The 14805-nt window shown below is 36.4% G+C and overlaps 1 protein-coding gene across 5 annotated transcripts in view; it reads right to left on the bottom strand.

Moving 5' to 3' along the window:
- The window catches only part of CSNK1G3 (casein kinase 1 gamma 3), a 109807-nt gene that overhangs the window by 12516 nt on the left and 82486 nt on the right, over nt 1–14805 (bottom strand). For 2 of the 5 annotated variants that reach the window (XM_021702206.2, XM_021702209.2), the window contains exons 9-10: nt 13751–13899; nt 12475–12570 (exon numbers count right to left, since the gene is read on the bottom strand). In XM_021702206.2, coding sequence (XP_021557881.1) covers nt 12475–12570; nt 13751–13899 — 245 coding nt within the window. Of the gene's footprint in view, nt 1–8621; nt 8718–12474; nt 12571–13750; nt 13900–14805 lie in introns of all 5 variants that reach the window. The other 3 variants (XM_021702208.2, XM_021702210.2, XM_044917123.1) reach the window with 2 other exon arrangements.

Below are 14805 nucleotides of genomic sequence, written 5' to 3'. Positions count from 1 at the left end.
ATTCTGCTTACCTCTCTGATCTCATACTACCGTCCCCTGTGTTCACTAGCCTCCATCCAGTATGTCAAACTTATTCCCAACTTAAGGCTTTGGCATTATCTATTCTCGATGCCTGAACTAACTCTCTTCCCACTGATGGGCTATATTCTTATCTTTCAGATTCTCAGAGAACATCTCTAAAGCAGCCCTTTTCTGTCATACAATCTAAGACTTCCATACAGACATACTATGTCATGTTATACTCTACTGTTAACTCTTTGTATAGAATTTATCCAGATAATGTTTTCCAGATTGTGTTTCTTGACACCCACTCTCACCTCCTCCTGCTCCATGACAGCAAGAACTATGGACTGTTCCCCCACTATATCTCCCCCCTAAACCTGGCAGAGAACAGGCAATCAATAAATATTTGTTGAAATAAATGAATGCATGCATGAATGAAATCCTAAAACAAAATAAAAATCATAGCAAAATTCCCACATTCTCCCAAGTCCTCTTTGATCTATAAAGTCACCTTACTGTCCTATTTCTTGCTTTCCCCTCAACTTCTTCAGAACAATAGTCTTAACTTATCACTTCCATTTTTTATAAAATTTTCCACTCATTTATTCCTTAATTCCTTGCAATCTGTACTCTGTCGCTACATCAGATTTCTAGTAAGAGTACGCTTGCAGGTTACCAACGACTCCTAGAAAAATATATTCGGTGGCCTTTGCACGGTCCTCATTTTCCTGTACATTTCAGTATCACTTAGCACCAGCTGATACTCCAGAGTACATGGGTCTAGAAACAAAGCCTAGCTCTCACCCTCACCTGCTATGTGACCCAGGAAAGAGAGCTCATCGTGCTAAAGCTCAGTGTTCTCAACTACGCAATGGGAAACAGGAGTATGCATTTAACAAGACTGAGAGAAGGAAATGGAATCAATGTGAAGGGCAATGACAGGGCTATTCTAGGAGCTCCAGGAGTGGTGGCCCTTGTTCCTCAGCCAGTTTTGCCTGCACTCACGGCTTCGGCTACAAGCTCTACGTAAAGGACGTGCTGAGCTCAACCGCTTACCCACATGCTCACCTAGATCACGTGGGGTACTTCACACTCAGTACTTCCAAAACTGAATTTCTCATACTCCTCTCAAATGTGTCACTCCTCCTATCCAGGGTTCCAGTTTCCAGTAAACCCTTACCATCTTCCCAGACCTCTGCTGCTTTCCTTATCCAAGCTCATCAGAAGAGAAAGAAAATGCTAATATATCAAAGGCCTGGACAGCAGATTGACAGCTGACTATGAGACTTAACAGGTCCATTTACAGAGCCCCATTTTACTGAAACTTAACTAATTCTCACGTTCTAACCGAGAGGCCACAACATGCCAGGCAGTGTTCCAGGAACTTGGAAAACCACAAGAAAAACACCCCTGCCCTTGTGGGCCTGAGAGTCCACCCCACAACTCCCAGAAAAGTCACTAGACGTCAACCAACAAATCTAGATGAATGCAGGATTATGGAGGCTGAGTTTCCTGTATCCTACGCAGAACAAGTACTTAGAAAGGAATGCTGCATTTGTGCCCACAGCTGAGAACACACAGAACGGCCTCGATCGTTATTAGAGACAACCAAGCCAAGGAGAGGAATACCACTGTGTCTCAATCTGCTGCTCTGCTTGGGGGCACCTGCTTCCTCCTTTCTGGCATTCTACTGAGTTCCATGTTAATTTCTTCTCTTCATTTCTCCCTCTTTCTGAAAGTATTTAATTAGCAATCATTATTTGCCCTAATTATCAAACATAATTTGGTTCTTTATTCTTAATTTTTAAAATGTCAGAGCTCCTCGCTGAATTGGAAAGGAGCTAGAAAGCAGGGTTCTTATCTTACACTTTTGTATTCTCCACTATCTGTAATTAGCAGTATGCTTTGCATGCAGAAGATAAAGAGTTCACTCAACAATTTCCATTGTTCTTCCCTCAACATGATAGTCACAGGTTTCTTTTCCTCCTTCCTGTTCAATGGCCCGAGAGAGCTGGAGGGACCCCATCTCAAACTACAGGCAGCTCCTTGAACATGCCTTCCCTTACTTTAAGCGGCATTATTGAAAATTCATAACCCAAGTATTCTACATTTCCAGCAAGAGCAACTGTATGAACATGGTAATTATAGAATCTGACTTACTTCAGCTCACACAAAGTCATAACTGACTTTAATAAGCTTTATTTTAGTGAAATGTTTCAAATCTCATTCCACCTGGTTGACCAGAACCAGACCAGAAGGAAATAATATCTTCATTTACGTATTTTTTTTAAGTAATTTCTCTTTGGTTTCCCAGATTCCCTAACTCTCTGAGTAAAGGCTAACATCCCGGGCTAAGAACAGAATCAACGTGATCTCAGAGTTCTCCTATAGAAGCGGCCTACTTAATACTGGTGACATGGGAGTATATCAGGGCATTAAAATTGTTTTCACTTAAGAAAACTAGTATCTTTTAGTGAAGGGATTTTACAAAGAAAAAACAAAGACACAGTATTATAAATAGCATGTCATTATATTCCTCGAAACCTAAATCAACCAAACAACTATGCACAAATCATTTTTATAAACCAAATTCTAAAGAATGATCCCATTTAGGTAACATTTCTAGAATTATAACTTGAAGTGGAACATATAGGAGTCTCTGAAATACTGGTGTTCATCACCTGATTTTTCTAATGAAAGTCCATCTAAAAAATGGCAGCCTCTTTGAGGTTTGACATTTAAAAAAAATAACCCAGGTGTTTTACAGGGCTTTTGTTCTTGTTGTTCTTAAAGAAATTTTCTCTGATATTCCCACTTCGGTAAGAAACTTAGTACAGTTCTTATTTTAAGATGTTACCAAAAAAAAAAAATAAAGTAAATAAAAAGGCATCAGATGTGGTGTCACTTTTACTGTACCAGAGTTTAAGGGGAGGGAGTGTGGAAACAGCCTGCAGCTCAGGATGGGAGAGAAGTAATGATGGCTGCCTGCCACATCTAATTCCAAAAGAAGTCATTCACATAGACTTTTGAGTACAAAGATAACACACGGTATCTTTGTAGTCAATGATATTATAAGGCTAATTAATTCACTTTCCAAATACAATGAGTTCATACAAATCAGTTATGGTACCACCTTCCTAATTTCTATATGAGTTATTGTAAGCATGCTACCAAGTGCGCAGCAGAGGCTCACTATCTTAATTAACCAGATCTCCCTCTATCCAGTAAATATATTAGAAATACTAAAATGTTATGTATCTTACTTATGCCCTAAGCTTTTTCTAAAAGCTATCTATAAGAAAGCACACTAATAAAGGAGATATAGTTAAGAGTAATTTCCAAAGAGTTTTCTGGACCCCTGCTAGGGTTCACATGTATTACATGAAACGAACTTTCTTACATATTCTAAAACCTAGAGCTAGAGTTATAATTGATCCTCCTGATATTCCAACTGATGACCTGAAGGCACAGTGAGATTCTCACGGACTTTCAGCAAAGATAAACCAAAATGGATTTTCAATCTAATTTGCACTTATAGAAGTACAAAGCAGAGCACTGTACTCTGAGTATTCCAGCCTTTTGAGACGTTACTGTAAATGTTGCTATAAAAGGATATGAAAATAAACCTGTAATGCTGATTCACCCTAGTGACACCTGGACAAGGCATTTATTAAGCTAAAGTGACGGAGCTGAGCTGGACGTTACTTATCTGCTAATGGCACCCCGCTACTCTCCTTGTACAAACTCTCTTTTACAGATTTCAGCGCCCTGGAAAACGGAACAGAAAGATACAACTGTACTCATCACTTGATTCTCCCCCTTTTGAGTACCTGTGTGTTTTGAAAGATGTGAGAAAGCAAGTGAAAGCGGTTACTGGCCATGTTTTAGAAAGGGGAGTATTAACGATGAGCACGATGGAGGACGGGCTGGGGTGTGGCACCTGCTATTCCTCTGACTTTTAACTATGAATGTTTCCTTACCATTTCAAAATACATCTGTCTCACTCTTTCCTGCTATCCTCACCTGCATGTGTATGTCTCCAGTTACACTGACGAAAATCCCAGAGTGCCCAGCACAACAGGTAATGTTCGTCCTTCACTTGCACGTGCAGTGCCCGGCTGCACGCCACAGCGGCACCGTCTGTGAGGCCGCCCGTCTCCCCTCAGGGGCTCAGACTCAACAGTGTTCCTTTACCTGCAACCAAAGGCTGTACAACTAGCGGAGATTTCCCAACGATCGGGACCTACACCATCTCCCATGAAGTAGTCTTCCGATAGTGCCCCTAACATCTTGTCTTCCTCCCTCTGCTCGAAGCTGCCTTTCCGCTTTCCGGGACCAGGCTTTTGGCTGACCTTGAGCTCAAAGGAGCCGTGCTCCAGCAAAAGGCACAGCTCCCGTGGGATTCCAGATGAGCACTACCTGCCATCGGTGGTACATTTTAAAAACCTCATTTTGGACATCCTGGTTTGCCAGGCAGAGACACGTCAAAAAGGGACAGTGACATGACCTTCCCCCTCAGCCCTGACACCAAACTAAATTCTACCTTCTAATTATCTTGCAAATCCTCTCAGTCCTCTTCATCTCTGCTACCCATCACTTTCCCTCAGCTGGACTTCTGAGAGCTGTGTCCCTGCCTTAGACTTGTTCTCCCTTCAGCTTAGTCTCCAACGAAAGCCATCCTTAGAAAAAACACTAATAGAGTTACCTTGCGTATCTAATTCTCTTTATGGCCACCCAATATCCTCAAATGAAGTCCAAATGTAATAATGAGACCTATTAGGTCCTTCAGGACTTGCCTCCTGCCTACCCCTCAGTCTTATTTCTCAATACACACACCAGCTTGACTGGACTGTAGTCAATTGCTCAGGACGTCTCTCCCTCCTCCACCACCTTACGTGTGCTGCTTTCTTGCCTGGGACGGTCCTCTCTAGACCCCTTCCGTCTGCTAATTCCTCCTACTGATGCTTCACTTTAGAAACAGGTGAAAAAACAGAATACAAAAAAATTCCGCTTTTTCCAGGAAATCTGAACCCACTAAATCCAGGTCAGGTGCTTCTCAATACGTTCTCATAGCATGTTATACATTCTCCGCTTACCACATGGCCTGTTTAATTAACCTCCCCCATTGGCTGAAAGCTCCATGGGGACAGGCACCCTATCTTTGTTATTCTTCCTTTTATTCAAAGACTCCAGTACAATGCCTAGTACCTCTTAGTAGACATTTTTGTATATTTGCTGAATAACAACTGGCCAAGAAACTGAAAGTGCTAGGTCTAAGTTTCTCAGCCATATTTATTACCAAGGATTCTAAAGGGAGCAGAGAGGAATACATCTGATTGCCCTGGGAGCTTTTCCAAAACACATAAAAGCCAAGAACAAATTCAAAATATAGTCTTCAGATATTTGAATATAATTTTTAATCTCTTGTGTGGGAAAAATTTATCAAACGTGTAGCTGGATCCTTCTGGTCAGTGGATTAACATGATTACACTAAAGACACAGAATAAAATTAGATAAATTCCAATTTGACAATGCTTTCTTTGGGCTGTACCACTAGACTTCACTTCCCAGAGACTAATCAAGTTTCTTAATCTGAAAAAGCAATAGATTATTCTAGTATTTGTACTTCATAAGGCCCACCCTCTATGCTAATACTTTTTAAATTAAGTTCTCACGACAAAACCATGAGGTAGAAGTATTATTAATATTTCCATTTTACTGGGGCACCTGGGTGGCTCAGTCGGTTAAGCGTCTGCCTTAGGCTCAGGTCATGATCTCAGGGTTCTGGGATCGAGCCCTGCAGGGAGCCCGCTTTTCCCTCTGCCCCTCGTGTTCTCACACACTCTGCTCTCTCTCTCCCTCTCTCTCTCTCAAATAAATAAATAAATAATCTTTAAAAATCTGAAAAAAAAATTTCCATTTTACTGATGAATAATCTATGGCACAGATTTTAAACTCGAATTTGACTCTAGGGCTTGTGCTCTTAAACACAATGAGATCAACTTGGCAAACCAGATGTCTGACCTGTAACACATACAGTAATTCTAGAAAAACAAGGAGTTTAAATTTAGATTCCACCATTCAGTTCCTATTAAAAACACATCTGAAATAATGAATATCCGAGGAACCTTCTGTAAATCAAAATTGCAAGAGGTTTCATCTTGCAGGTCAACTGGAAGCAGCCCAGAATGCTTTGTGGTGCCACTGAGAGCCATTCTGAGCTCCAGGAAAACACTGCAGTGACAGATGAGGGACGAATGCCACAGGCCCCAACTGGCTTATTTGGGGTAACTCCTGATTCTGCTTCCAAATATCCTAAATCTGTACCATATTTATTTCTCACCAGATAGCTATCAACTTATTATGGTAATGTCTTTCCTAAGAAACTATTCGATGACAGGGCCTTAGTATTTGCTGAAGGCTAATTTTTTAATTGCCATATAAAGTCTTTGCATCTCCTACAAAGTCAACACTGGAAATTGTCCAACAGGTAGTTTACTGATCATCACACAAAGAATCTCAAGGCAAATTATTCTCACACTTTTGTATTAATAAAAGGGTTTTTCTCTTTATCTATTCCCTTCATCAGACAATGAGAATAACTGAAAAAGTTTCCCTTCCTTTGTTCAGAATCCAATGTAGTATTATATTTATAATAATGATCACATTAGCTTAGATTTTAGGCACCTTTCTTTCCTCTTCTTACTACTAGCTTTAAATTACAATTTTATTAGCCCAATTATACAAGTGTCATATTGTAACTTTTCAAACTTTTTACGTGGGTAGGATATAAAGCATAAATGAAGTCAATATTTTAGGAAAGAACAAGGTTCAGGCATGAGCCTACTTAGGCTGTCAGTAAATTTTTCACAAGACTGAAGCTTGCTTAATGTCCATCATGTCAGGTTAGTTAATGGTGTAAAATATATTCAGGAAGTCAATGAAAATAGTGTAAAATTTTTTGTTTTACTTATGTATTACTAAAATTCTAGTAAGTAAAACTGATCATGTATTGAATATTAGGATGAAGCCAGATGCAGTCTCTGAAGGCAGAGAAGCTTTAAAGAGATGGTGAGAAGAGAGGGGAGTGGAAATGTCTCTTGGGGAACATATGAAAAAAGAGAACATACAGTACTAGAGTGATGAGCCAATAATCAAACTCATTCACCCTGTGATAGTCTGGAGATCCCATGAGCCACCTCTGCGAATCCCACAGAGTAAGAAGAAACTAAGAAAATAACACATTTGTGGTAATGGTGCACATGGCCGGACAGCTTTCTAATAGTGTTGTAACTGTTGCAGATATCCCTGAACACTGAGCAAGACACCTGCTATTGTAACATACAACACTTAGAAACGTGTAAACATATACAGACACACACACCATCCAGTCTGTGTTATGAAACTAAATATAATTTGCTCTATTAACTTTTCCAAGGCCATGAATTGGGGTCATAAAAAATTTTTTACAATTCAAGCACCCTTGCCTCTAAGTCCTCATCAAATACCTCTGTTACACAGGACTGAAAGGTCCACAGACTACAAAGTTCTATAAAAATATTTGAATACATACTTTAAATTACCTCTAAAATTTAATGATGAGAAAAACATGAGAACTTGTAAGATTTAATCAAGAACTGACTTTTAGAATTCAAATCAAGAAAGAATAAAATCCAGAGCAGGGATCCAAAAGACTAAATATATCTACATATTCACCAAGAAAAATGCAAATTTGATAAAACATAATGGAAAATTATTCAAGTGGAAATATGTGGAGAAAAAAAATCAAAACTTTTAAAGGAAGTTCTAAATTAAAATGGATGGAGATAACATTTATTATCTCAATTACTTTAAACCGTCATTTAAATTACCTTAAACTAGCATTTTAAAAGAAATAAGAGACTTGGCAACCTTCCCCTTTCTACAATTCACATAAAAGATGAAAATTTAGGGGGCATGGGAGGGCAAGATAAAGTATTCTAAGGGTACAGAGAAGGAAGGAGGAATGAACACTTCAAAAAAATAAAGGACTGCTTTAAATTTTTAGAAATAGCCAGAAAATTGAGGGGAGTATTTAATAAATACTTGTTCTTGAAATTATTTTCTCCATCTGGTATTTTCTAGAAACAAAATATACCATTATAACAACTGGGGTCATGTTTATTTGAGCAATTAATCAGAAAGTATTTTCTGAGTACTAAGGATAAAAAATTTCCTATTTAACTGACTGAAGTTTAAAGAAGGAAAGATCAATGAAAGGGAAAAGTTATAAAAGTGTTCTATTACAGCATTAAAAAAGTCTGAACTTATTACTGAAAAATCAAGCTTAACACATATTTCAAGTAATACAGTTTGTTTTTCTAACCTGTTGTGAGTATGACTTAACTTAAATATTGTTGCATATACTTGCAAAAATGAACAAAGGCAAAATCGTAGTATCCCTGGTGGTCTTCCTAGACCATGTTAATTTTGCTTTTTGGTTAAATACAAAGGAAAAGAATTATGGAGAGTTCAGCAACAAGTTTTGCATTAGGATATGAAGTCATGCCATGAGTTCCAAAAAAGGGTTAGTTGTATAAATTTGGGAAATAATCACTCATGCAAAAATCAGAAAATACCTGTACCGAGCCACCATGTCTGTCTGCTGCAAGGTGAGCTCTCAAATGGTGGGGATTTGCCTGCTGGGAGTCCCAAGCTGCCCTGTGGTCTGCCGACTGCCATTTATTTAATGCATGTGGCATGCATGGAAGAAGAAAAACCCAATATGTTAAACATCTCATCCTTATAATATAGAAAACAAACGTATAAAAGGAAATTTAAAATACCCTTGCTATTCTGAGTCACAGATGCAGTTATCTTTGCATACTGGATGTGGAGAGGTTTTCGTCACATGGCTACCATTAGGTAATGATCAACCACAAAAATAAGACAGAACCATAGAATTTAGAAGTGAAAGGGCTTTGGCTATCATACGCTCCACCCTCCAATTTTATAAATGAAGTTAACAAAGAACAAGGGAAGTAAAAATGATGTGCCCAGGAAAGAATTCCAAATAAATCACCAAAGTACTAAAATGCCATCCACTATATTTTCTTACAGTAGAGGTCCCCCTTGGTTTTCTGATGAGGAACTACTTCTAGCAAGGTTTTAAAAAAATAGTCTTTAAACAGCTGTACTTAGATCCTAGAAAACTTTTCTCTCTTGCTTAAGTACCATGTTTCTGACTGTGAGGTTAATATAAAAAAAACAGAAAGTCCTTTAAAAAGTGACAAGTGTTATACAGAAGAACACTATGAGGATATGACAAGCAATTTTTTTTTTTATTAAGTGACAATCCTACTTTATATGAATCCCTTTGCTTCCCTGATCTCCTTTTATCTGGTTCAAATTAAGGAACCCATCCCCATGATAGGCTGATAATTCTTGATGCTTTTACAGGACTTGGCAAATTGGCATGGCAATAACCACAAACTAATAATAATCTACTGCAGAATTAGGAGTAGCTGCTTAATAGGGGTCAGTTTTTAGGTTTCAGGAAAATGTGGACAGCATTAATAAAAAGAAGGAATACAGTATTCAAGATTGTTTTACATGTTTGGTTCTGCATCAGCTGCTTTGCATGTGCTATCCCATTTTGAGATAGACAGTATCATCCTCACTTCAATGATGAAGAGGCTTGAGACTAAATACCTGACCAAGGTCAAAGACACTGCAAGAAGTACGGCAGGGATTCAAACTCAAGAGCCAACTGCTCTGCCAGTAGTACTAACTAGCTCCTTAATACAGTGACATATATTTAAAGTCTTCGGTGCTCTTTACTTTCTTTCTTTTTCAACCTAAGTCAAGAAAAATTTGCCAAAAAAGAAAAAACTTGCCACAAAGTGCCAAGTATATTGGGCCATCGGGAGCCTGAGCTCATCAGTGGCCAGAGTAGGCCTAGGGGAGAAGAAATGTTAAGTCCAAACAGGCACAATGAATAAATGTTCTGGCACTAAGCTTCCCAAATTAAAGCGTACAATGCAAAATTACGTAAGAAGTATGAGACGTCATGAAGTCTATCATCAAAGCAATTACAGACAGCTCTAGGTCTTTTCATTAAACCCTCCGTGTTCATGACCAGAATTTAGCAGGTATGTAGCTTAAACTAAGATAAATTAGAGGAGATTAAATCTAAAGAAGATGAAAGAATGAAAATGGTGCTAAAATGGAGACAAACACCTAAATACTGCCTAGAGCGACAGGTAACATGTAAGGGTCATGGACCTCTTTAAGAAGGTAACTCCCCAGCCTCTCCTCAGAACCAATCGTGACAGGCATCTAACACCTTCCTTGGGATGTCACGGGATTCTGAACTTCAACAACCAATTCTAGGGTAAAACTGCTTACCTGGGGACACTGCAACATTTTAGTCATTTAACTAAAGGTTCTTCTTTTGCGACTGTCAATTTTGAGTTTCTCATACACCTGAAATGTTTACTGCTTCACTGATGTTTAGGAAAAGTTTTTGAGATATACAACTTTTCTATTATGGTGACAGTCTGCATACCCAGGTTTCAAATTTAATACATAAGCTACCCTAAAGGGTTTCCTGAAAAAACACAAAACGAAAAGCAAAAATCGACTCCCTACATTTAGTGCAACAAGGACTACGCAAATAAAACATGGTTCCCACCTTCAGTGAGCTCACAATCTAGCTAGGAAGACAAGTCTGAAACACACAGAAAGTTAAACTTGAAGACATTTGAATTATAATTGAATTCAACATTTAAAGAAGAGTTTCACTCATTACAATACCTAACAGCTCAAGAGGACATCTCCAGAGAACATGAATTATTGATCTTCATCCAATTGAGAAATTAATTCTGATTTATAAAACACAAACTCCAAGTCTTCACTTTAGAGCCATTTCTTTCTATATTCAGCATCTTACTGTAGTATTCAAACTACCAACTAGTACTAATTTATATCTGAAGAAATTTATATTTAAGATCCTTTATTGTCCCAATTTTTCTAAGGCAAAATTCTAAAACTACTCTGTCTTAATTGGCTGTACTTTAAAGCCTACTATTGTTCAATATCCCCTAAATGGAGCATTTTATTTTGCTATGATTTTTATTGTGTTGTGTTCTTTCCTTTGATTTTCATCCCTTGTTTAACTCACTGCAACTCTGATGGGATAAAAGATATAAGAGTAAGAAAGGATAGCACATTATCCTTCCCCAGAAAGGGTTATAACTGAAAATTCTAAAGATGCTATTTAACTTCCAATTAGCAAAATGTTTTATGTCAAAGATAGATTAAATCAAGCTTCTTTTTACAAAAAAGAGAAAAGCAAGAACATCACTCAAAAATTTCAACAGCTTTCAATTACCTTACCCAGGAAATACAAATTCTTCCCTATTTATCTGCTATGCCTACTCTCTGCATAGAACCTACTCTCTGCTCAAAGCAAACTGAAATGCTCACTATTCCTCAAACTACATTTTTAAACTTCTGCTTCCTATTTTACACTGTTCACCCTCCCCAAAATGCCCTTATTCTTTCATCTGCCTTTAAAAAATTCCATTCATTCTTCAGGCTCAACTCAAAAGCCACCTTCTGCATAAAATCTTTACAGATCCCCCATATTCCAATGATCTTCCATGGCACTTTATTAATATACTTCATATGATAGAGGTTACACTGTTTGGTAATATAGTTACTTGTGAGTTTATTGTAATAATCATGATAACAATAACACCAGCCATGAGAGCTGAGATTTACTAAATGCTTATAGGAATTAACAAGCATTATTTCTGTTTCGCAGATGAGAGAACCAAGGCTTTGAAAAATAAGAGTAATTTGTCCAAGATCAAGTCATATCCAGGTGTGTCTGATTCCAGAGACTGAGTGAGCTCTTAGCCACTCATTACAAAATAATTTCTTATAGGTTATGTTGTTTTCCTTACTTGTGCATTTCTGCAACATGCAGAATAGTAGCTTTCAAAGAGCAAAACTCAGCAAATAATTTATTGAGCTAAATTAGACAGCAGTTAGAAAGATCAACTGCTATTATAATTTTTTCCAACAATATCTCCAAACACTTGCAACTCTATGAGTATCAAATATTGCTCAAAGTTTATACTAATTTATAGCACTAATTAGAAATTTATCATTAAATATTTTCATGTGATTTTTAAACTAGTAAAGAGTGAACATGAGGGGGAAATGGTTTATTTGTTGCAAATCTATGCATTCTCGATCCTTGATAAGCATGTGTATATCGTCTATTTTATCTATTAAAAAAAAAATGTATTTCAATCCTTCAGTATCTATCTACATGTGTAGATATGTGCTCCCACACACACATACACATAGGCACACCTGTAAACCTATCATCTGGGCATGGTAAAAAACCAAATTTATTTTTAAACTGTCAGAAATTAATACAGAAGCAAATCAAGACATTTCATATCTGAAAGGGCAGCAAACCTGGTTTTTGGATTGTTGCATCTTATCTCTGTGTTGATGTGCTTCTCTGTTTGATGACAGAGCAGGATCTTGCTGAACTGCACCCACTGGAGTAGGCTACGGTACAAGAATTAGCATCAATACATTCTATTTCAGAAGTCGTATTCAAAATTACTTAGCTGCTTCATGGAATCAAGGAAATAATAAAAGACACTTAAAGTAAAGCCTTACAAAATGATATCATTCTTGAAATATGTCACTAAAAATAAGTTAAAACAAGAGAACATAGCTACTTTTTTACATTATTTTCAAAAATGTTTAAAGACTTTATCAAGTATTCACTTTTATATCAATAAAAGACTTTCTAATGCAATCTTTACTTTCAGGTTACTTTTTCATATCAGAAAAATGAAAGTGTATTTATTTATGTCTCTCATTTTCAAAGCTAATGTATAAACACAATAAATCATTTTAAGAAAATAAGGAAATTATTTTTAAAATAAGCTAATAAAATGGCTTATTGTCAATATTTTGACTCAGGAGAGACTTATAAAGTCAATTCACTTTGGATCTAAGAAAAATATAGATTAAACATTTAAATAAGTCAGTTGTTCAAAAATACATGAATCTGAGAGTTTGGTAGTTCCAAATACGGACAAAAATTCGCCAACAGCAGGCCACAATTAAAGAAAGTTTTGTAAGACATTCTAACTTATTAAAAAAAAAATAGTGAGAATAAATATTTTAAAAGTTGTCTCTTCAAAGAATTTCATAATGTGTCCCTTTAAATGATGAGCACCAATCCTACAGTTATAGTCAAGACTAATTTTTTTAAGTTACAAAAACTTAGAAGAGTTTTAAAAACCCAAAACATGCTCCAATTTTTAAGTACCAGTCTATTCAAGACATAACCTAAAACTGCTAGTAGAATTAAAACCTATAATTTTATTTTACAAATGTTTTGAGAAATGACTGAAATAAAACACAAGACTAACTGATCTTTTAAAGTAACAGGATATTATACAAAAAAATAATTATATTTGACAGTAAGAAATAAATCAGGAATGAAAAGTTGAAAATAACTCATTACTTCAAAAAGCAGGGGGTCCAAATGTGAGGTTTTTATAAAATTCAAAGAATAAATTTAGTATTATGCTGCCTAAAATGCCCAGGAAGATGCAATAAAATGAATCCTTTAAAAAAATTATTTGTATTCAACTCTTTTCACTGAAGAAGCTGTACTATGGGGAAAAAAGTACTACAAATAATCTTTCATTATAGAGCACAGAGTACTCACCAACTGTTTACCAATCCAGTCATACTCATAATCAAACATATATCCTTTTCGATCAAACAAGTCAGTAAAAAGCTTTCTTAGGTAGTCATAGTCTGGTTTTTCAAAAAAATCTAGCCTTCTTACATAACGAAGATATGTTGCCATTTCTTCTAGAAAGGAATAAAAATTATTCTGATTATATGTCTCTATATACTCATTAATAATAAAATTATTTAAATGTCTAAAAACAGTGTTATAAAAATATGAAAAAGCAACAAAATTCTGCAATTTAAAACTTTAGGAATTTAATCACAAAGAAATTTAAAAGTTCTCGAAGGGAAGAAAAAAATAGGGTCAAAGGAGAAACGAGAGGTTTTATTTAACAAATACATTTGCTTCATTTCATTAGGAAAAGCTAAAATTTTTATTTTACATTGTTATTTTGAATAGAAACCTTGGATAGTACTAAAGATTGAATTAGCAACTTAATAACGCACAATTACTTAAACACAAGCATGATACTCCGCTCATAAACTTAAAAATTTATTTAAAATACTAATGGGAATTGATTTATATATGAAAGCATCTGCACTAGCTTGATGGATTTCTTTTACCATCAGACATATTCACTAACCGACCAACAGAGGATTCAAATTCCTACTTGGGGCCATGAGCAGAATTCTAACCAAACAAAATAAAGCTAAGAGAGCTCAGAAATAAAACACAGCAGCAGAGTTTAATTTTTCTTTGAATTTCCAGTCATACAACAATTATTTGGTAATATATAAATTTCTCTGTGCCACTGTAATTCCCAAATGTATTAGACATAAGTATTTTTCTTAAAGATCCTACTTTCCGAAAGGAAAAGAAAGAAAAAGCCATAAAAATCAACAGGTAAAATGGTGAGCAATTCATAAAACAGGGTTTCACCATCAGGGCACAGGAAATCACTGTAGTGAGAGATGGAAGGTTACTCTCACGTGTTTTTCTGATTCAATTCACTGACAGTGGCCAGTGAGAACAGGATCATGCACTGCCCAACGGGCAATTAGAGTGGCACCCAGTGACCTTCCTCA

Source organism: Neomonachus schauinslandi, chromosome 7 (genome assembly GCF_002201575.2).
Source record: "Neomonachus schauinslandi chromosome 7, ASM220157v2, whole genome shotgun sequence".
In the NCBI taxonomy this organism is placed as follows: Eukaryota; Metazoa; Chordata; class Mammalia; order Carnivora; family Phocidae; genus Neomonachus; species Neomonachus schauinslandi.
This window is presented reverse-complemented; position numbering and strand designations above follow the sequence as displayed.